The following is a 22,636-nucleotide window of genomic DNA, read 5'->3' as shown; positions in this document are numbered from 1 at the left end:
ATACATCAGGGGCTCAAATGCCTCTGGAGCTTCTGTTAGAAATCTGAAAACTGCCTTTCAAGAGGCTGACTTCTCTCAGGAAGACTGGCTTTCTTTCTATGGTGAGATAGTTACTCCAATACCTCCCAAGTTTTACATACTACCACATACTCTGACACCACAGAGAAACTCACTTTTTCTGTTGCTGTTTGAAAAATACTAGCAAAGATCTCTAAGTACTTAGATGCCCACCTCTGGGCAGTCAATTCAGAGGTGGGGGCTGGGGGTTCAGAAAGTGTTGAGGGATCATGGGAAATGGGGTAATATAAGAGCTTGCACATCTTGGAGAAAAAGGAACCCATGTGTACTGTTGGTGGGAATGTAAACTAGTGTAGCCACTGCGGAAGACAGTATGGAGAGTCCTCAAAAAATTAAAAATAGAACTACCATATGATCCAGTAATTCCTCTACTGCGTATTTACCCAAAGAATATCAAAACACTAATTTGAAAAGATATATACACTCATATGTTCATTGCAGCATTATTTACAATAGCCAAATTATGGAAGCAGCTGAAGTGTCCATCAATAGATGAATTGATAAGGAAGATGTGGTATTAACCATAAAAAAGAACAAAAATTTGCCGTTTACAACGTGGGTGGATATAGAGAATAAATCCTAAATTAAATAAGTCAGAGAAAGACAAATACCATATGATTTCACTCATGTGGCATTTATGAAACAAAACAAAGAAAAAAAGATAAACCAAAAAAACAGACTTTAACTGTAGAGAACAAACAGATAAGTTACCAGAGGGGAGGAGGGTTGGGGGATGGGTGAAATAGGTGAAGGGGATTAAGAGTACACGTATCATGATGAACACTGAGTAATGTATAGAATTATTGAACACTGTATTGTACACCTGGAAATAATGTAACTATATATTAGTTATACTGGAATTAAAATTAAAGAGAAAGAAAGATTTCAAGTTCAGTAAAATTTCATTTTGTTTTTTTGCTTTAGTGCTATCCTAGTTTCTAAAAGTACTCTCAATAAACTTGAAGACATATTATTAAAGAAAAAAAAAAAGAATCTGCATATTCCAAAGTAGCCATGCAAATAGGAATCAGTTTCCAGGAGGAGAGGAGAGAGACAGGACAGAGCAGGCAGTTCTATGATGTTAAGTGTTTGTTAAAATATAAAATTCAGCTAAATTAGAACGCAAAGTAGTTCCAAAGCCAGCATTATTTATTAGGAGTTATTTCATTTTATTTAAGTTTTATTTATTTGTCAGAGAGAGAGAGTGCAGCAGGCAGAGGGAGAAGCAGAGAGCCCGATTCTGAACTCAATCCCAGAACCCCAGGATCATGACCTGAGCCGAAGGCAGACACTTAACTGACTGAGCCACACAGGCATCCCTAGGAGTTATTTTAAACATAGTTGAGAAACCGTAGTTTATGTAATACTTTAAATAAAACATCTATTTTTTAATGTGGTAATTTAAGTTCCTACAATGAGTTTATTGAAATGTGCTTTTTGTTTAGGGTTCGAACTACAGTTCCGATTAGGCCCCACTTTACAGGGAAAAGCAGTTACTGTGTATACAAATTACCCATTTCCTGGAGAAGCATTTAATCGAGAAAAATTCCGTTCCCTGGAATGGGAAAATCCAACAGAAAGAGAAGATGATTCTGATAAATACTGTAAACTTAATCTTCAGCAAGCTGGATCATTTCAGTATTACTTCCTTCAAGGGTAAGTCAGGTGTTCTATATGTGGTGGGGGGGGGGAGTTAATTTATTCTATCCAGTTAAATTATATAGCTTGTAAAAAGTTATTATATAAACCATGGCAGTGCAATTTTTACAGGATTCTTTGAGATGCAAATATAATATGGTTCTTTTGTTCCTAGGAAGTAACTGTAAGACTCGTTGCAGGTTCAAAGTATTTTTTTTAAGTAAATGTTTGAATATTCTAGTCTTTTTATATAACTTCATTATAAGATGCTATTTGCTTGAGTGCCCTTGTTATTACTGACAGATTTTAGTACACTTATTTTTCCTTAAAGCAACATTATTAGATGTTACATGTATTATGTTATTATGTAGAGATTAGAAAAGGATAAAATGAGGCTTTTCCATTGAATTTCATTGCAACTTTGTAAATGATTTTATGTGCTTAGAAATATATTTTTAAATGGGACAATTCACTTCCCATTAAAGAGTCAGACTATCAGATGAGGATTTTTTTTTTTCCTATCATTAACTGAGAAGTTTTTGTTTTGTTTTTTCCTTAGAAATGAGAAAAGTGGTGGGGGTTACATAGTTGTGGATCCTATTTTACATGTTGGTGCTGATAATCACGTGTTACCCTTGGACTGTGTTACTCTCCAGACATTTTTAGCCAAATGTATGGGACCCTTTGATGAATGGGAAAGCAGACTTAGGGTTGCAAAAGAATCAGGTAATGTCAGCTATCTTTCTTTTCTTTTTTAAAATAAATGTAATTATCCTCTGTGATACAGATTTCAAAAGCTTTGATTCTCCTTTTAATTTTGTTTCTTAGTATATTTAGTAATATAAATAGAATCCTATAAAGTTGTTAAGACTTAACCATTTTTAGTCTATAAAAATAGCAAATTATATGGTTCAACTCAGTAAATTAAGGAACTCCAATAATAAAACGAGATCATTATTATCTCTAAGACTTTTACTTTGACATATAAAAATTAGTAGCAAACTATTAAAATGTTTTGAAAAATGTATTATTATTGTATATAACTTTAATTCAACATTGAGTAACTGTCTTCCATATGGAAGGTGTGTACTGCCCTATATACAAAAGGTATATGCAATGGATAATATTAATTTTCTACTTTCAAGTTGAATATAATATGAAGAAAGAGATAAGTTTACTGACATAATTGAAACAGAACACAAGTATAAATGGAGCATTAAAAGTAAGAGCAAGACATGCTGATATACTTGTGGATATACATAAGTATATATATATATAATTTATATCCAACAAATATAAATTGAACCCCTAATAATAACTAGGCACTGTGTACAATGATTTTTTCAAATGCATTATCTCATTATATCTGTCTTATATGTGAGGACACTGATATTCTGAAAGATTTAAGTAGACTTGCTTGAAGTCACTTGGGGTACAGCTAGTCTTTGACTCCTTTTCTAGTTGCATGGTTGCCTTGCTATTTAGAATTACTTAAAGAAGTTTAAACTTGTATTTTGCTTAGTTTTAGTTTGTTTTTTTTTCTTACATTGGTCTTTGTTTATTTTCTTGTGTTGCAGGTTACAACATGATTCATTTTACCCCATTACAAACTCTTGGACTATCTAGATCGTGCTACTCCCTTGCCGACCAGTTAGAATTAAATCCTGACTTTTCAAGACCTAATAAAAAGTATACCTGGAATGATGTTGGACAGCTAGTGGAAAAATTGAAAAAGGAATGGAATATTCTTTGTATTACTGATGTTGTCTACAACCATACTGGTATGAGCTTTATTAACTACTTCCATTAATTTTGATGAAAATATTATATTCTGATTATTTTATTTCTTGCTGTTTTATATAACATAAATTTTGAAAACACAAATGATGCATAGGTGTCTTTCAATTTAAAAATCACTTTATATAGTACCACTTTTTTCCTTTCAAAGAAACAGTGTTAGTTGAAGGTAAAATCAGCTTGTAAGTATTTTCAGTGTGATGATTATAAAAACAAGAGAGTGATCATAGAAGAGACATATAAGCACACATTTCAGCTTGCAGTATTAATACTTTGCAGACCAACATGTGAATCCCATATAGCAACAGCTCTGGTACTATAGTATATATTTGAAAAAACTGAATGTTATTTAAACAGAAAGTTATTGGTAAACTCTTAGAAGTTAAATCTAAAAATTATACCCCTTACATACTAGAAGGGCTTATTAAAGTTAACCCATTTGGATCCCAAGATTCTTCACCAATATACAATTCTATTAAATGTATCAGAACTTCCCAACTGATCGTGATCCTCAGGGAGATGATTGTTCCAATCACCTGTCAGAACAGCTGGGCCTGGAGAAGCCTCTGGCCATGATCAGCTTTCAGTTTAACCCAGGGTGCCTTGCAAATATTATCTTCTCTGTAAGCCACAGTGAAAACTTCCTAATATCTAAGAACTCAGTATTCTTCACTTGAAAATTTGACATTACTGATAATTACTTTAACATCTATAATATCATTCCCATCAAATTTATCAAACTACATAGTGACATTATATGAGTTAGGATATGGGATAGGCAGCTGTAACAATGAGACAAAAACGTAGTGATATAAGACTGAAACTGTATTTCTTATAAAAGATGAGATACACATCCCCAGACTACTATAGTAGCTCAGTGGTAATAGAGAATGAGGTTCTTGCTCATGCTGCTCTAACTCCAACACTTTGCTTCCAACTCTTAATCAAATATGGCCACTCCAGTTCTCAGTATCACCTTCTACCAGTGGAAATGAGGAAGGGAAGTCATGCTTTTTAAGGGCATGATCTGGTGTGTGTGTGTGTGTGTCACATTTTATCAGATAGGATTTTTTTCTCTTGTCACACCTAGCTGTAAAGGAGTCTTGCAGTATAGCCTGTCAGCCGTATGTACAACTGAACCTTGGGAATTCTGTTACTAAAGGAACAAAGGGAGAAAAAAAATTGGCGTACAGTAGCAGTCTCTATCAGAGACTATATTTCTGAGGCATTTGAGAGATTCTAAGCAATATAAAAAAGTAAACTTTGCTTCAGCCTTAAATTGGAAAGTGTTACAAATCATAATGTCCTTTCTGTGAAACAGGTTTTCATTATAAAGTTACCATCCAGGGGGAGTCAACTTCCAGATTGGCAGTGTGAGGGCTTCACAGACCCTCTACCCAGCAAAACAACTGGTAAAAATTATTTTTAAAAAAACTGTTTAAACTCTTTGGAAATTGTTCTAAGGGGATTCAGCATATGGAGAAGCATATAAGGAAATCTACTAACTCTCAGTAAGAGCAGTGATAGTCTGTGACATTTGAACCAGGACCTTCTTCTCCCTGCCCCAGCTCAGAATGATGGTAGGTCTACTCCTGGCAGGTGAAGCTGGGAACACAAGGCTCCTTTTCTCCTCAGCTCCCAGTATGGGGCTACAGTTGAAATGGTAAGGCTTCCAACATTTTTCATGCCTCTCCCAACTCCAGCACTCTGTTGCAGAAACTCTGTTCTGGGCAAGAACTGCTGAGAGGTCTTGGGCTCCCTTCCTTCATCCAACCCCACTCATAGAGGAAAAGCTTTACCCCATGCATGGCAGGGCAAGAATACTGGGCCCCAGTTGCCTTTGCCCCAGCTTGCTTGTGGGGTGGAGGTTCCATACCTGGAGAGGTAAGCCAAAAAACCCAGAGGTTACAGTTCCTGTCACCAGCTGTGGAGCAGTGACACAAGTGTTCTGTGTAGAGGAGGAGATGTGCAGTCAGAACAGAGTAAGAATGAAATTGACTTTATTTGGTACATAGCATGGGACGCTGTTGGAAACAATGGAGACTTTGGTGATAAACAAGAGGAGGCTGGTATCACCATGAGCAACACATGAAATCATAGGCTAGCTAGTAGTTTAACTGAGAAAACCAGGGAAAGAGACAGCTAAGAACAGTCCTCCTGGGGTCAGACAAGTCTCAGAGACTGGCATCAGAGATTATCCCTGCCAAGGAGTCCAAATTTAATTGGATCAGATTGTGGAGTAATTTATGCTCCAGCCTATTATCAAAAAATAGTAGCACAAAAGAGTAACAGCTAAGTGTGATTCCAGCAGAGGCAAGCAGTTTAACAAAGTTCAGGGAAGGAGACAGTTAAGAGAACCCTGCTAAAAACCACTGTCATCCCAGACTGACTGCCCGTGGCCACAGCTGCCCCTCTGAGTGGCAACATCAGTGGCTGCACACTGTAGGGGAAATAGACTGCACTGAAATAGTCTAGCCAAGTTACAGACAGCCAGCTAACAAAACCTGGAAGGAATGGGCTCAATATCCGGAGTTGCTACAATACGTTATCTAAATTGCCCAATTTGCAACAAAAAATTGAGAAATGCAAAGAAACAGCAAGTGTGACCCATACACAAGAAAAAAGCAGGCGACAGAAATGCCTTTAAAAAGTCCTAGATGTCATGCTTAGCCAACATAGACTTCAAAGCAACTATTATAAATATATTTAAAGAATTAAAAGAAACCAGGTTATAAGCAGTAAAGGGGGGATATGATGATGATATCTCATCAAATAGAGAGTATCAGTAAATGGAAAATTTTAAAAGTAACCAAATGGGAATTCTGGAGTTGAAAAGTAAATAACCAAAATTAAAAATTCACTAGAGGTATTCAGCACTATATCTGAGTTGACAGAATAAAGGACCAGTGAACAGAGATTATACATTTTGAAGATCAGAAGAAAGAAGATAAAAATGAACAGAGTTCCAGTGAAAGGTGGGACATCTTGAACCACACCAACATGCATCATGGAAATACCTGAAGGAGAGGAAAGAAAAGAACAGAAAAAACACTTGAGGAAGTAATGGCTGAAAACTTCCCAACCTTTAAAATTTGATTAAAAAAAAAAAATTAATCTACACATCCTAAAGCTCAGTGTACTTTAAATAACATAACAAAGATAGCCACACTCAGCATAGTAAAAAATTTGTAAGCCAGAGATCTAGGGAATTTTTAAAGTAATGCATACCTTGTTTAATTATGCTTCGTTTTATTGCACTTCTCAGTTACTGTTTGCTTGCTTTTTTTTTTTTAATTACAAATTGAAGGTTTGTGGCAACCTGCATCGAACAAGTCTAATGATGCCATTTTTCCAACGCATTTGCTTACCTCAAGTCTCTGTGTCACATTTTGGTAATTTTTACCAACTTTTTGTAATTCAAACTTTTTCATCATTATATTTGTTATGGTGGTCAGTGATTTGTGATTATGACTTGGTGAGAGCTCAGATAATAGCATTTTTTAGCATTAAAGTATTTTTTATTTAAGGTATGTACATTGCTTTTTTAGATATAATGCTATTGCATACTTAATAGACTATAAAATAGTATAAACATAACTTTTTTATACACTAAGAAACCAAAAAAATTTGTTTGACTTGCTTTGTTGCAATTTTCATTTTATTGCAATGGTCTGGATCCAAATCCACAATATTTCCAAGGTGTGTCTATATCTTGAAAGGCAGATGCTGTCAGAGTTAATTGAAAAAACAAGATCCAACTATATGCTGTCTGCAGGCATAAATCTACACTTTAGATTCAAAGATACAAACAGGTTGACAGTAAAAGGATGGATAAAAATTTATCAAGGACTGGCAGCTTGGAGGTTCTCTCTCTGGTTGCTCTGGAGACAACACAGCTTTGGGCATATATATGGTCTCCCAGACTGCCAGAGGTGAATGTGATTTTATCTTTAAGCCTGGCTTCCTAGGATTCACCCTGGGTTAGAGTAGGTTAGTGTTCACTCCATGTTTGGGTAGAGGTTGTGTTTAAGTCCCTTTGCCAGTGAGTTATCCTATGTTGATGGGTCTGTATGAGATATGAGGAATGTTTTCAAGTCTTTCCCATGTCCTATTAGAATTGCTTCTGAGGGGCGCCTGGGTGGCTCAGTCGTTAAGCGTCTGCCTTCGGCTCAGGTCATGATCCCAGGGTCCTGGGTTCGAGCCCCGCATCGGGCTCCCTGCTTCGTGGGAAGCCTGCTTCTCCCTCTCCCACTCTCCTTGCTTGTGTTCCTGCTCTTGCTATCTCTCTCTCTGTCAAATAAATAAAATCTTTAAAAAAAAAAAAAAAAAAGAATTGCTTCTGAGTGGGTGCAGCCCCAGGAAGGCTGTCCTCTGCTTTCTCTTTCCCTGGTTCTATTAAGCTTCTGTTTGCTCTGATGTTTTCCTTACACAGTGGAGCTAGCAGCATTCTCTTAACTGCTCCCCACCAAGGTCTTCATTATTTTCAATGACACCTTTACACATGGAATTCTTCACTCACTGTTCCAAACAAATTCAGTCCTTTCCAGCAGAGCCCTTTATCCTCATGGCCTGTCTTTCTCCCTGAGCAGAACACCTGTGCCACTGCTCCAGAGCTGGGGATGAGACCACTTTTCTCCAAGTACCATCTCATTCTGGGGGCACTCAAGGCAGGAGGTGGCAATCCCTGGTCTTCTCATTTGCCCTTCCCACGTGGAATCTTCACCCTACAAGTAAGCTCCAGCTCTCAGGGGCAATTGGAGTCCCAGTATTCTTGGCCTCCCTACAAGGGATGTCCACCCTACAAGGTGGGGTGGTGACTAGGTGGAGAAAAGGAGCCGAGATTTTCTTTGCCTGCCTGCTTGGTATAGAGCTTCTACAAAATGGGGCTGGAGGGAGTGAGAAACCTAGGCAGCCTGCCTCTCCCAGCATGAAACTGTAACCCCAGACTGGGAGTGGTGGGAAGAGGGAGGCTCCATGTTGGCCATGCCTACCTGGCATAGAGCTTCCATTAACACATAGCTGGTTGGGAGGGTTAAGGGAACAGATTGTAGTTCAAATGCCACAGACACTTGCTATTCTTGACGAGAGTTAGTAGATTTTCTTGAATAAATGTTTGTCCATGTGTTGAATGCCCTTAGGACAATTTCCAGAGACTTTAAATGATTATATTTTGTAATTTTTGCTATTTAAATTGCAGTTTTGCTGGGGAGAATGTCTGCTAAGTTCTTCACTGCACCACTTTAGAAATCCATATATATTAAGATGTAGTTTGGTTTGACTTCTCATTCATGTAGAATTAGAAAAAAATACTTTATTAGCTAATGTTTAGAATTCCTTCATTTTACACTTGATTATTTCTCTTTTTTTTCTAAAGATTTTATTTATTTATTCATGAGAGAGAGAGAGAGAGAGAGGCAGAGGGAGAAGCAGGCTCCCAAGGAGCAGAGAGCCCGATGCAGGACTCAATCCCAGGACCCTGGGATCATGACCTGAGCCGAAGGCAGACGCTTAACCATCTGAGCCACCCAGGCGCCCTACACTTGATTATTTCAAAAAAATAAAATAAGCAACAAAGTTTCAGGATTTTACCATTTAAAAAATTAGGGTAGCCTTAGTATTCTTAATAAATGAAAATCCAAACTGGATATAATTATCATTACATTTTTCTCTTACATCTTGAATTCTAATAACTATGATGATGAATCTAGGGAAAACCCAGCTTGATTTGGATTTGGAGAATTATTAATTTAACTGTTAATTACAACATCTCTGTTTCTTATGTATCCTGTCTTCATCCAAGTGTTCATTATAGATATAAATAAATAAATTATATACTACATTATTTGCTAAATAAATTACTGAAACTAAAATAATAATGATTTTTAAACTCTGTAAGGATTGTAATGGTGCTCAGCTGAGTGAATGAGGCATGAACACACTTATTTGGTTAAGATTGCAAGTTCTGAAGAAACTTGCCCAAATTCATTCCTACCTGTATGACTTTGTCTGAGTTACTTATCTCTCTGTGCCTCAGTTCCTTATCTGTTAAAGAAACACAATAGCATGTCCTACACAATGTGGTAGGACATGAGGATTAATAAATTAGGATATTTAACTGGTATATGGTAGGTATTCAACAGTTGTTACTACTTTTTGTTTCATGTATATTGACCACTCAGCCTCCTCAGTATGAATTCAGGGGCATTACTCTATCTTAAAGATGAAACAGAATATGTATAGCTTTTATTTGTTTACTTAAAAATTAAAACAAATATTCTTTAATGTTGTAAATACTTGGAATACCTGGCAGAACTCCTCTGATTCTGATTCTGAATTTACTGATACAAATGGATAGTAAGATGTAAGCTACACTCTTGTCCTTTGACTATGTTTCTTTTAGCAATTTCTCAGCCTCACTTTTATCAGTCTTACTAAAACAATGTATCTTATTAACCATTCAAGATTAGCTATACAAAGAGGTTGCCTGTGAGAGAACTGAGTTTTCTTCCATCAGAATTGTCTAAGCACAATAAAATAAAACAAACAAACAAACCCACCTCTCTAGAATGAAAAAGCTCCATGAGGACAGGAGCCTTGCTCACTTTTGCTGCAGAATATCCATCTCCCAGAATAGTGCCTGGGACAGATCACATTCTTTTTTTTTTTTTTTTTTTTTAAGATTTTATTTATTTATTTGAGAGAGAGAGAGTGAGAGAGCACAAGAGGGGGGAGCGGGAGAGGGAGAAGCAGACTCCCCACTGAGCAGGGAGCCCGATGCGGGACTCGATCCTGGGACTCCAGGATCATGACCTGAGCCGAAGGCAGTCGCCCAACCAACTGAGCCACCCAGGTGCCCCGACAGATCACATTCTGAGTGATGTAAACATATGAATGGATTTTGAGTTAACATGCTGTCCTCAGGCAGTGCTACCCATCAAATACTTGGGTAGATGTGCCTGGGCCTTGGCTGGAGCTGGGACTGGTTTGAGATGTGAATACTAAGAAGAGTGGGTGAGATGAGGAAGGACATGTTCAAGGAAAGAGAAGGACTAAAATGTAGCAAACCTCCCTCAAAGGTTTAGCAGAAATGAGAAGGACCAAAAGAGAGAAGGAAAAATAAAAAACCACCAAAATAAAGATACCTTTTGTAAATCAAAGAAGTATTTTATAAATCAATGAAGGAATAATCAGTAATGGCAAATGTTACAGAGGTTGAATGGATGAAGTGGAGAAAGTAGCACTAAATCTCATGATTAGGAGGCTTAGGGTAACGTCAGTGGAGTGCTGGATGCAGCAGCAGATTGCAGTGGGAAAAGGAACAAGACTGGGGGGAGAAGGTGGAAGCAGACTCAGGTTGGATTTTCTAGACATTTGGTCTTGATACTAATAGACTACAGAAGTCAGAGAAATAACTGTGTTTGAGTAGGATGTGTATTTGTTTGTATTGGTAGCCTTAGGGAGATACAATCATATTTAAAGATCCAGAGGAAGGAAACTCACCTCCCTACCCCTTCTCCCCCCAAAAATATAGGAAGAAATGATTATGCAGGAAAAAAGGTGTATATGACATTCTGAGTTCTGAAGATTGGGCAGAAGCCCTGTCTGGCTTGCAGGAAAGATGTTTTTCAGGCTTAGAAGGAATGTTCCAAACTGTAGTTGACTGTCAAAATGGACTAAGGACAAGGCCCTTCTTAACTCTCACAATAGTAAACATGTCATTACAGGGGTATTAATAAGTCAGTGTTGCATCTTACAACAATTAAAAATTCCTACAACAGAAAAGAAAAATGTATGGTGAAGTGGATCACAGGACACCACAACCAAGAAATGTTTTTCACATTACAGTATCATAAATTATGATAAATATTTTAAATTAATATCAAATATTTAATATAAAATGTAACATGAATATATAATATATAGTTTATGTAATATAATTACAATATTTAAGTATTGATGTCTAATATATAAGAAAATGAGTGGTGGATGTTGATATTTTGTTTCATCTTTAAACTTAACATAGATACTAACTTCACTTTAATTACAAGATATTTCTTTATGTTTCCTTTTTATTTAAGCTGCTAATAGTAGATGGATCCAGGAACATCCAGAAAGTGCATATAACCTTGTAAATTCTCCACACTTAAAACCTGCCTGGGTCTTAGACAGAGCACTGTGGCATTTATCCTGTGACGTTGCAGAAGGGAAATATAAAGAAAAAGGAGTACCTGCTTTGATTGAAAATGATCATCAAATGAATGTCAGTATGTATAGACGAGTACCACACTAAAACAGAAAAACAAAATTTCTAAAGTACAAAGTAAATGTATGGTTGAAAATTATTTAGAGTCTATCTTTAATTTGATAAATAATATTTAGTGAAAAGATTTTAAATATATTTTTTTTAACTATTGAAATTTTTCAGTGCATTCGAAAAATAATTTGGGAGGATATTTTTCCAAAGATTCAACTCTGGGAATTTTTCCAAGTAGACGTTTACAAAGCAGTTGAGCAATTTAGAGGACTTCTTACACAAGGTAAACGATATACATTAAAACGTTCCTAGCAATTTTAAGAAGTTTATTATTACCCTTAAAGGGATAACCCTTTTCTCTGGTTAAGACATTATTAAATCTGTTATTATTATATATTTGTGTTACTATAAACTGTGGTCCTAGAAGCTATCTGAGAATTAGCAGAGATATCTAAAGGGCATGTCATCATAATACATAACATAATTATTTCCCTTGGGGACTGTTTCTTACTATTGGTTCCTTAGTACAATACTCAGAATATAGTAGAGCTCAATATGTGTTTGTTAAGTGCATGAATGAGAGGTAGGTAGAGCAGATTACTGCAGCTGCCAAAGGTAGCTTTTAACCTCTAGATAGCAATACCCTGTTTTTATTTTTTTTTAAGATTTATTTATTTATTTTAAGAGAGACGGGGAGAGCATCGGGGTGGGGGGAGAAGCACAGGGAAAGGGAGAGGGAGAGAGAGAGAATCTCAGGCAGACTCCCTGTTGAATGCAGAGCCCAATGCAGGGCTTGATCCCACGACCCAGAGATCATGACTCGAGCAGAAATCAAGAGTCGGACGGACGTTCAACTGACTGAGCCACCTAGGTGCCCTTAACCTTTTTTTTTTAAGATTTTATTTTTAAGTAATCTCTATACCCAGGGTGGGACTCAAACTCACAACCCCAAGATCAAGAGTCACATGCTCTATTACCGAGGCAGTCTTTTGATAGATTATTTCCGGTTTTTTCATCATTCATTCAATATGTATCTTTTGAGCCACTTAGTATGTACTAGGCACTCTTCCAGGCATGGGGATTCAGTGGTGAACATAGCAAGCCCTTACTTTTGTAGAACTTATATCCTTATAAGCAATATTATAGAAAATATATCCTTGTATGTGTTATCTTTACTTATGTGAGTAAATCTGCAGGATAAATTGTTAGACATAGAATTTCTGGGTCAAAGAGTATACAAATTTAATGATAAATTTACAATAGATATGTCCAGTTGCTTTTCAACACAAATTGTACCAGTTTACATTATCATTAACTAAACCCTCACTAGCATTAGATACCATTAATCCTTATAATGTTTGTCAATCAGGCAAAACATTCCTTATTTTAATTGCTAGTTCTTTGCTCATTAGTGTAGTACCTTTTCACATGTTACTTTGCCATTTATAGATCTTCCATTAATTGTCTATTAATGTTCTTTCCCTATTTTTTCTATTGGGCTGTTTGACTTTTTCACATTGACTTATTAATATTGCTGATTCCTTATTATACTGGCCTCAAATATGTCCTCTTAGTATGCTATTGATCTCTTAACTCTTGATTATGGTATTTTTTTTTTCAGTGTAGTCAAATTTGTCAGTTTTTATGGCTTCCAATTTCACATCATGCTTAGAAAAAACCTTCCATCAACATTGTTTTCTTAAAAAAAAATCTGTTTTCTTCTAATAATCTTATTTATTTTTTACATTTTACAAATGTTCAAGGGGCACATAGCTCAGTCAATTAAGCATCTGACTCTTGATTTTTACATTTTACAAATGTTCAAGGGGCACATAGCTCAGTCAATTAAGCATCTGACTCTTGATTTTGACTCAGGTCATAATCTCAGGGTCATGGGATCGAGCCCCATATCAGGCTCCATGCTCAGCAGGGAGTCTGCTTGGGATTCTCTCTCTCCCTTTCCGTCTGCCCCTCCCTACATCACACACACACACTCTCTCTCTCTCTCAAATAAATAAATCTTTAAAAATAAATAAATAAATAAATGCTCAATACACCTAGGATTTATTTTTGTGTGTTATATAAAGTATTTATTTTTAATCAAAAAATGGTATTGAGTTGATAATCCATCCTTTTATACTGATTTGTTGTACACCATTAAGACGTCATAGTGTAGTCATATACTAAATGTATGTGGATTTGTTATGTATACTATTCCAGTAATCTTTTATTCATTCTATCAATACTAAAGACTGTTTTATCATTTACACTAATTGTATAAGCTTTTCTTTTTTTCAAACACTTCCTGGCAGGTTTTTTTTTTCTTCTTTTTTTTTTTTTAACGATTTTATTTATTTGAGAGAATGAGCAGATGGAGGAGCAGAAGGAGAGGGAGAAGCAGACTCCCTACAGAGCAGGGAGCCCAATGCAGGGCTCAGTCCCAGGACCCTGGGATCATGACCTGTGCTAAAGGCAGACACACATAACCCACTGAGCAACTCAGATGCCCCCTTGGCGGTTTAATATATTTACTCTTCCAAATGAACCTCAGAAACTAAATTTTAAGAATCTGTTTATATTTTATCTTATTTTGTTTGTGCTTTTATAAGCCACTCCAAGGTCTCTTTAGAATAAGCCAGATATTAATTAGTTAATATAAAAGCAAGCCCAATTAAGGAGCGTACTTGATGTAATAAGCACTGGACGTTATATGCAACTGATGAATCACTAAACTCTACCTGTGAAACTAATAATACACTATATGTCAATTAATTGATTTTAAATTTAAAAAAGAGTAATAAATAAAAAATTAATAAAATCAAGCCCAGTGGAGGCAGTCTGCACAACACCTAATTTATTAGGAATGAGTTCCAGAAAAGGGATGAAAATTCTTTCCACAAAACATTTATTTACTTTTTCATTTTTTATTATTATATAAGGAATATACTTCTTGGTAAAAAGGAAAAAAGTATAAAAACAAGCTTTTGTGTTTCAGAGAATGCAAAGAAAGTCAATTTGTTAATAAGACTTACTTTTGAATAGAAAGCGATGTTTGAAGAAAAAGTACTCCTAATATTAGTGTATTTGGTAACACCTAGAAGGAAAATTGTACCACCAACATCTTAATGCCCTAAAAATTGTAGTAAGAGAATGCTAACTAAGGCAGAGAAGTGGGGCAGGGGTTGAACTGATAAGAATCCCTGTGTTTTTATTCTGTAATGTTCTTCTTCTTTCCAGTCTGTCTCTCCCTCTCTTTCTGTGTGTGTGTGTGTTAGGTGGTGTGCAGGAAGATGGGAGGCAGGTAGGAAGGATGCTTGTAAAAAAACATTTGTTTTATTTTTCTGTGAAAAAATTGTAAACTAAAAATTTGGTTATCAGTAACAGTTATAATCTCCTTGTGGATATTTGCACTTAAGATATCATCTTTCTTTCTTTCAGAAAATAGGAAAATAACAACCAAGCCTGATCCAAAGGAACACCTTAAGATTATTCAGGATCCTGAATACAGAAGGCTTGGCTGTACTGTAGACATGAACATTGCACTAGCAACTTTCATACCACATGAGTATGTTATGTATTTTTCCTATGAAATAAAGGATAATATTACTTACAAACCTTTATGGCTAGTATTAAAATCCTGAAAAGAAAATCAAATAAAGTAATTCACCATAATTCTACTAGTTCAAATGAATGATGTTTTCCTCTTTTTTCTGTGTGGTGGACCATGGTCCTATATTTGTATATAAAATTTTTTACAGTTGAAAAATGTCCTCAGCCATTAATTAAGATCCTGATGAATATGTTTAAAGTTTCAAATAAATAAATAAATAAAGTTTCTATGACCCTTGTTAGAAAATTTTTAAATATAGAATTTTAAAACCATTAAATATTCAGTGTGTATTGTTCTCTTCTTGTTAGAAAATTTTTAAATATAGAATTTTAAAACCATTAAATATTCAGTGTGTATTGTTCTCTTTGCTCTAGCAAGGGCCCAGCTGCAATTGATGAATGCTGTAATTGGTTCCGTAAGAGAATTGAGGAGTTAAATTCAGAGAAGCATCAACTCATGAACTATCATCAGGAACAGGTTTCACCTACTTTTGAACTGTTTTTCTTTGAGTCTTAATGTTGTTGCTTTCACTGACATATATAATTTAATATATATATAATTTAATGTGTTCCAGGCAGTTAATTGCCTTTTGGGAAATGTGTCTTATGAACGTCTGGCTGGCCACGGCCCTAAATTAGGACCTGTCACTAGAAAACATCCTTTAGTTACCAGGTATTCCATTTCTGTTTTCTTCTCATTTCTTCTCATTAAAGGTTAAAAATTGAAAATTGCATTTAACTTTTTGAATTAATCTGAGTGTTTTCCTTCAATATGTGACTTCAGTACATTTTTTAATTGAAATAGAAGTTTTGATTTGGTAACTAGGGTTAATATTAATTAATTTTGTTAGGCCAGTCCTTAAAGAAGCTATCATCAATATGAATCAATTTACAATGATTACATTAATGTTTCTGGAGGACTACATACTTACTAGTAAATTCCAAAGTTAATCGAATTGAGCCAGCATTTAGCTCCTCATCTTGTAGGTAATGTGCAGCACAGATTAGGCAACTGAAGTGTAGTAAAAGCTTTTTGCAAAGTAACATCAATACTTCAGTGATTTTCTTAGTAATTTTATGAGATTTTTAAATTTATTATTTAAAATGTTAATCAGATAATGCTATAATGCTGACTTTCCATTTCTCAAATCTTAGTAGATTTACTCAGAAAGTCTTCTGGAGATTTTCGACCTATAACAAAGTTTATTTCCTGTAGTGTAAAACTAATCTTTATTCTCTTTATGAGGGAGGAGGTTTAATTTTAATAGTACTAATTTAAATTCTCTCCAAAGAATCTCTCTATATGGATTTAATACTTAATTGTATCTCCATAGATATTTTACGTTCCCATTTGAAGAAATGACCCTCTCCGCAGAAGAATCTATGATTCATAACCCAAATAAAGCTTGTTTTCTGATGGCGCATAATGGATGGGTAATGGGAGATGATCCCCTTCGAAACTTTGCTGAACCTGGTACATCATTTTTGTTAACTTCTCTGTGGATAGGGAAAGAAAAGTTTACAGCAAGCTCAAAATATAAACTGTTTCGTTGACTTTTTTCCCCACTAAGCTAATAGTTCTTAAACTATTTTATCACAGAGGCGCATACAGTTCAAGAGAGAAGAGAAGGGTTGGACAAAAAGGATGGGATTCATCTTTTCCTTTCCCCTCCTAGTCCTTGTATGTTCAACTAGAATGGCTTTTATCTATTTTGTATTATGGTTCTGCATAAGATTTTTTATGGTTAAAAATTTAATCTGTTGCATTTTTAAAATACATTTAAAACCACTGCTATTACAATTATATTGCCATAAGAGATATTTTCATTCATTAGCCAGAGGGGTATTAAGGTATTTGAATAGCAGTTACACTAGAAACTAATTTTAGGTTCCCCCTCACTCCTAGCATTTTATTTTTCTACAGCTATTTCTTTGCCAGAAAGAATTTTGCTGGGGACCCATCAATATGTTTTTCAGCATTTAGAAGTCTTTTTGAATGACTTTAAATTTAATTCAAAAATCTCCTTTTTTTTTTTTTTTAAGAATGTACTTTGGGTTTAAGTATCTCTGCCTTTTCCTTTCTAGTCATTCTAAATGAAAAAAGGCATTCTACTATATGCTATAGATTTAATGTAACTAGTGCCAAAATGAGTAACAAGGTGGAAACACAGCTTTAAATGTTTTAGACAGAGGGGCATCTCGGTGGCTCAGTTGGTTAGGTATCCAACTCTTGATTTTTGGCTTGGGTCATGATCTCATGGTTGTGGGATTGAGCCCCACATCAGGCTCCACACTCAGCAGGGAGTCTGCTTGAGATTCTCTTTCTCCCTCTCCCTCTGCCTCTCCTGCTCATGCTTTCTATCTCTCTCTCTCTCTCTCTCAAATAAATAAATAAATTAAATCTTTAAAGAAGAAATGTTTTTGGTAGAATGCTGTCTTCAAAGGGCCTGTGATATTACTATAACTGATTTCCTTTAAAAGAAGGAACTTGATTTTTTTTTTTTTTTAAAGATTTTATTTATTTATTTGAGACAGAGAGAATGAGAGACAGAGAGCATAAGAGGGAGGAGGGTCAGAGGGAGAAGCAGACTCCCTGCCAAGCAGGGAGCCCGATGCGGGACTCGATCCAGGGACTCCAGGATCATGACCTGAGCCGAAGGCAGTCGCTTAACCAGCTGAGCCACCCAGGTGCCCGGAACTTGATTTTTTTTTACGCTAAGTACACATTTTTAGGAGAGACTCTAGGTTGAATTTTAGCAAAATAGATATGAGATATAAATTAATATTAATTTTTTAAGCTTTATAGATTTAGATACCCATACCATTTTAGACATAATTTTAACCAGTATATGGTTTGTGGTAGAAATAGTCAATGTGATTTAAAAACAACGTTTCCTTGAAGTAAATGTTTTCATGTTATTTCTTGAACCGTTGAAAGCAAGCTCCTTTCTTAACAGGCTCAGAAGTTTATCTAAGGAGAGAACTTATTTGCTGGGGAGACAGCGTTAAATTACGCTATGGGAATAAACCAGAAGACTGTCCTTTTCTCTGGGCACACATGAAAAAATACACTGAAATAGCTGCAACTTATTTCCAGGGAGTGCGTCTTGATAACTGCCACTCAACACCTCTTCATGTAGCCGAGGTACAGAAAAACAATTCATCTACATTAAGCAAAGAAATGTAGTATTCTTTCCTTGCTTTCCGTAAGTAAAATACGCAAGTATGTGTTTCCTCTTGCTAGTTAGACACCAGCATTGATTTGGTGGTAGGTAGTATTTAACACTTTGGCATAACTTCCCAATTCTAACAAAATCTTTTTGATGCGGTTGTTATGGAATACTGGGCTATAAAATGTTTAACGAGTTAATATTTTTATTTCAGTTTAGGGAAATAGATCATATTGTCTCTGATAATATATACATAACCATATTGCCATGCATATTATTAAAATATTACTAATATTTTCTTACTAACTTGTAAAGGGTTAATATTAATATTTTAATAATATGCCAATATCTATCTTAGTCTTGTTATTTTCTGGTTGGTTGGTTTTAATATAATAGACACTGAAGTCGCTTGTTACATATGATATTATTTAAGCACTAACATTACAGTATATTGAAGCTTATTTTAGCCTCATTGATTCCATTTTTATTGATTTTTATAAAAATGTAAGTGTAAACATAAAGGCGGTTTATCCCTCTTTGGGCTTTTTACAGAAACTGGGGCAGTGCCAACATTTATAGCGTTATCTTCTAACACCACTTTGTAAACACAATTTTCATCCTATTTATAAGATCTTTGATAGCTTCCTAGTGACAACTTAGTGTTCTTTGGGAATGTAAACTTATCTGGAAAATATCTATTTGTTATATTAAGGCAGTATTATAATGAATATGTTTCAAGTCCTATGATGAAAAATTGACTTGATATGGAAGAATTTAGTGAACATTAGTTAAGGTGGTAGAACATTTTTTAGCTCCAAAAACTAGCAGAGGTTTTTCCTTATTGTGCTCTTAGCAACAGCAAAATATATATATAATTCTAAGATTATTATAACATTTTGGCAAAACAAAATTAAAACTCAATTTGCTTGATTTTAAGTTACAAAATCTTCTAGGACCCTACTTGTTAGCTGATAGAATTTCAATTCTTTTATTAACCTTTGTGGAAACATTATGTTAAAAAAATCAGAACCAATTTGATTTCTGATTAAGAATTGATTGCCACGGGCGCCTGGGTGGCTCAGTTGGTTAAGCGACTGCCTTCGGCTCAGGTCATGATCCTGGAGTCCCGGGATCGAGTCCCGCATCGGGCTCCCTGCTCAGCGGGGTGTCTGCTTCTCCCTCTGACCCTCTCCCCTCTTGTGCTGTCTCTCATTCTCTCTCTCAAATAAATAAATAAAATCTTTAAAAAAAAAAAAAGAATTGATTGCCATTTGTAGGAAAAGCTGGCTTTAGTATAGTTAGTCAGACCTAATCTTTGCAATAGCTAAATGATTCACCAGCAGGGAATTTACCAATAATGGCCTAGTCAAAACCTGCAAATTATTAGTCTGGTTAGAGGTTTTAAAAACAAACCCACATAAAATAGGGTGAAAGCCTAGCAGAATCACAGTGTTATGGTTTACATTTTTTAATGTGACACTAACATTTTTCTTCTTCCTTTTTTTCCTCTTTCTGTCTTTTTATCTTTGCAAAATCTAATCTTCCTTTTTAACTGTTTTAATCTCTTTATAAATTCTCGTTTCCTATGTATTGGTGTGTTTTATGTTTTCTTACATATGCACAATTAAATTTATTTGGAAATTCTTCTTGGATTTCCATTTTGTCTTGTTCTATGACATTTTCCTATGTCAAATCCATGCCTAGTCTTGTCTCCTTTCCTTCCCCCCACTTGCTTTTCTCTTTGTGTTACATTTGTGACTGTGCTTTTTGCAGTACATGTTGGATGCTGCTAGGAAGCTGCAACCCAATTTGTATGTAGTAGCTGAACTGTTCACAGGAAGTGAAGACCTGGACAATATCTTTGTTACTAGACTGGGCATTAGTTCCCTAATAAGAGGTAGGCTTGCTGAAGTGTATTTCCCATCTAAAACTTTAGTTTTTGTTTAAGTAGATTAAAAGGCATTTAATAGCATTACATACAAAGTTTAATAATTTTCAACATAGTTAATGTTCTTTTAAGTACTCTACACAAACTTTTCTCTAACTCAGTCTGTTTTTATCAGGAAAAATTTCCACTTTGGGGTAAAATATCTCATTTTAAATTGAAAGACCAGTAGGATGAATTGATGACTCATGAACAAAGCATTTTTTTGTTTATGAAAATATACAAATCTGGTTTTCATCTTTTACTTGGATAGATGATATAGTCTTAGATTTTTTTCCATAGATCTTATATAACCAACATCCTAATAAACAACATATGTTCCCTTTTACCTACATGAGCCATTTCTCTGGCCAATTATAGAGAAGAGTTTGGGGCGCCTGGGTGGCTCAGTCGGTTAAGCGACTGCCTTTGGCTCAGGTCATGATCCTGGAGTCCCGGGATCGAGTCCCACATCGGGCTCCCTGCTCGGCGGGGAGTCTGCTTCTCCCTCTGACCCTCCTCCCTCTCATGCTCTCTGTCTCTCATTCTCTCTCTCGCAAATAAATAAAATCTTAAAAAAAAAAAAAAATTTATAGAGAAGAGTTTGTGTCACTGAAACTAATAGACATTTGTTTAAATGTTTAAAGCAGTTTTATTTTTGATAATATTTTTGTGGTCTTTTTTTGGAAATTTAGTCTTGATAAGAAACCTAACCTTGAACAATTATAAGGAAGATTGTTAAAATATTCTGTAATGCTTTGCAGAGGCAATGAGTGCATATAATAGCCATGAAGAGGGCAGATTGGTTTATAGATATGGAGGAGAACCTGTTGGATCCTTTGTTCAGCCCTGTTTGAGGCCGTTAATGCCGGCCATTGCACATGCCCTGTTTATGGATACTACCCACGATAATGAGTGTCCTATTGTGGTAAGCATCTAATCTGTTTCTTGTATTTACTTGTTTTGCTAAACTCATATGTGGAATTTAAGAAACATAACAGATGAACATAGTGGGGAAAAAGAGAGAGGCACACAATAAAACAGACTCAACTAAAGAGAACAAACTAAGCGTTGATGGAGGGAGGTGGGTGGGGGATGGGCTAAATGGGGGATGGGGATTAAAGAGGGCACTTGTTGGTGAGCACTGGGTGTGGTATGTAAGTGATGAATCACTCAGTTCTACACCCAAAACTAATATTACACTCTATGTTAACTGACTGGAATTTAAATAAAAACTTGGGGGGCGCCTGGGTGGCTCAGTCCTTAAGCGTCTGCCTTCAGCTCAGGTCATGATCCCAGGGTCCTGGGATCAAGCCCCGGAGCTCGATGCGGGAGCCTGCTTCTCCCTCTCCTTCTGCTGCTGCTCCCCGACTTGTGCTCTCTCTCTCTGTCAAAAAAATAAATAAAATATTTTAATAAATAAATAAATAAATACTTGGAAAAGGAAAAAATAAATAATGTTTTGATCTGATATTTAGTGGCAATATCCACATACTTCAAAATCACGTCTTAGATTTATAAGTTTATGGTACAAAGTTTTTGAATGTTTTGTTTTAAAGCAAATTAATGTCAAAAAATAATAAAATAAAGCCAATTAATGTCTTATAGTGTGTAACTATGTAACTATCCTTTTACTTCATTATGCCATAGGATGGCACTTTGCATTTGAAAGAAAATAAACCTTGGGGGTTTTTTATTGTTTTCTAGCATAGGTCAGAATATGATGCTCTCCCAAGTACCACGATTGTTTCTATGGCATGTTGTGCTAGTGGAAGTACTAAAGGCTATGATGAATTAGTGCCTCATCAGGTATGTCTTTGTGTTGTTTTTTTTTTTAAATCCACATGGCCAACGACTTTGAGCATTTTTACTAAAAGTTCTTATTATAATTAAAATGTATACATTCACTTTGTTCAGATTTCAGTGGTTTCTGAAGAACGGTTTTATACTAAGTGGAATCCTGGAGCATCTCCATCAAATACAGGTGAAGTTAATTTCCAAAGTGGAATTATTGCAGCCAGATGTGCTATCAATAAACTTCATCAAGAACTTGGGGCCAAGGGTTTCATTCAGGCAAGAAACTAAATTTTTGTAAGTTTCTTAAGGTTCAATTTCAAGTAAGTCTTTCCAGTTTGAGCGCTAACGTGTTTTCTCTTTCTCTTTCCC

General features: G+C 35.5%; 1 protein-coding gene across 3 annotated transcripts in view; it reads left to right on the top strand.

The window, feature by feature from the left end:
- The window catches only part of AGL (amylo-alpha-1, 6-glucosidase, 4-alpha-glucanotransferase), an 81,114-nt gene that overhangs the window by 13,954 nt on the left and 44,524 nt on the right, over positions 1–22,636 (top strand). For all 3 annotated transcript variants that reach the window (XM_045897114.3, XM_045897115.3, XM_045897113.3), the window contains exons 3-16: positions 1,524–1,734; positions 2,276–2,442; positions 3,294–3,497; positions 11,592–11,773; positions 11,939–12,050; positions 15,206–15,332; positions 15,752–15,854; positions 15,952–16,049; positions 16,711–16,850; positions 18,334–18,521; positions 20,320–20,443; positions 21,235–21,398; positions 22,178–22,279; positions 22,388–22,543. In XM_045897114.3, the coding sequence (XP_045753070.1) occupies positions 1,524–1,734; positions 2,276–2,442; positions 3,294–3,497; positions 11,592–11,773; positions 11,939–12,050; positions 15,206–15,332; positions 15,752–15,854; positions 15,952–16,049; positions 16,711–16,850; positions 18,334–18,521; positions 20,320–20,443; positions 21,235–21,398; positions 22,178–22,279; positions 22,388–22,543 (2,078 nt within the window). The remainder of the gene's footprint in view (positions 1–1,523; positions 1,735–2,275; positions 2,443–3,293; positions 3,498–11,591; positions 11,774–11,938; positions 12,051–15,205; positions 15,333–15,751; positions 15,855–15,951; positions 16,050–16,710; positions 16,851–18,333; positions 18,522–20,319; positions 20,444–21,234; positions 21,399–22,177; positions 22,280–22,387; positions 22,544–22,636) is intronic.

Source organism: Mirounga angustirostris, unplaced genomic scaffold (assembly GCF_029215605.1).
Source record: "Mirounga angustirostris isolate CCGP_5_RB_7025 unplaced genomic scaffold, mMirAng1.0.hap1 SCAF_4, whole genome shotgun sequence".
Classification (NCBI taxonomy): domain Eukaryota; kingdom Metazoa; phylum Chordata; class Mammalia; order Carnivora; family Phocidae; genus Mirounga; species Mirounga angustirostris.
The sequence above is the reverse complement of the archived record's forward strand: the minus strand, read 5'-3'. Positions and strand labels throughout refer to the sequence as shown.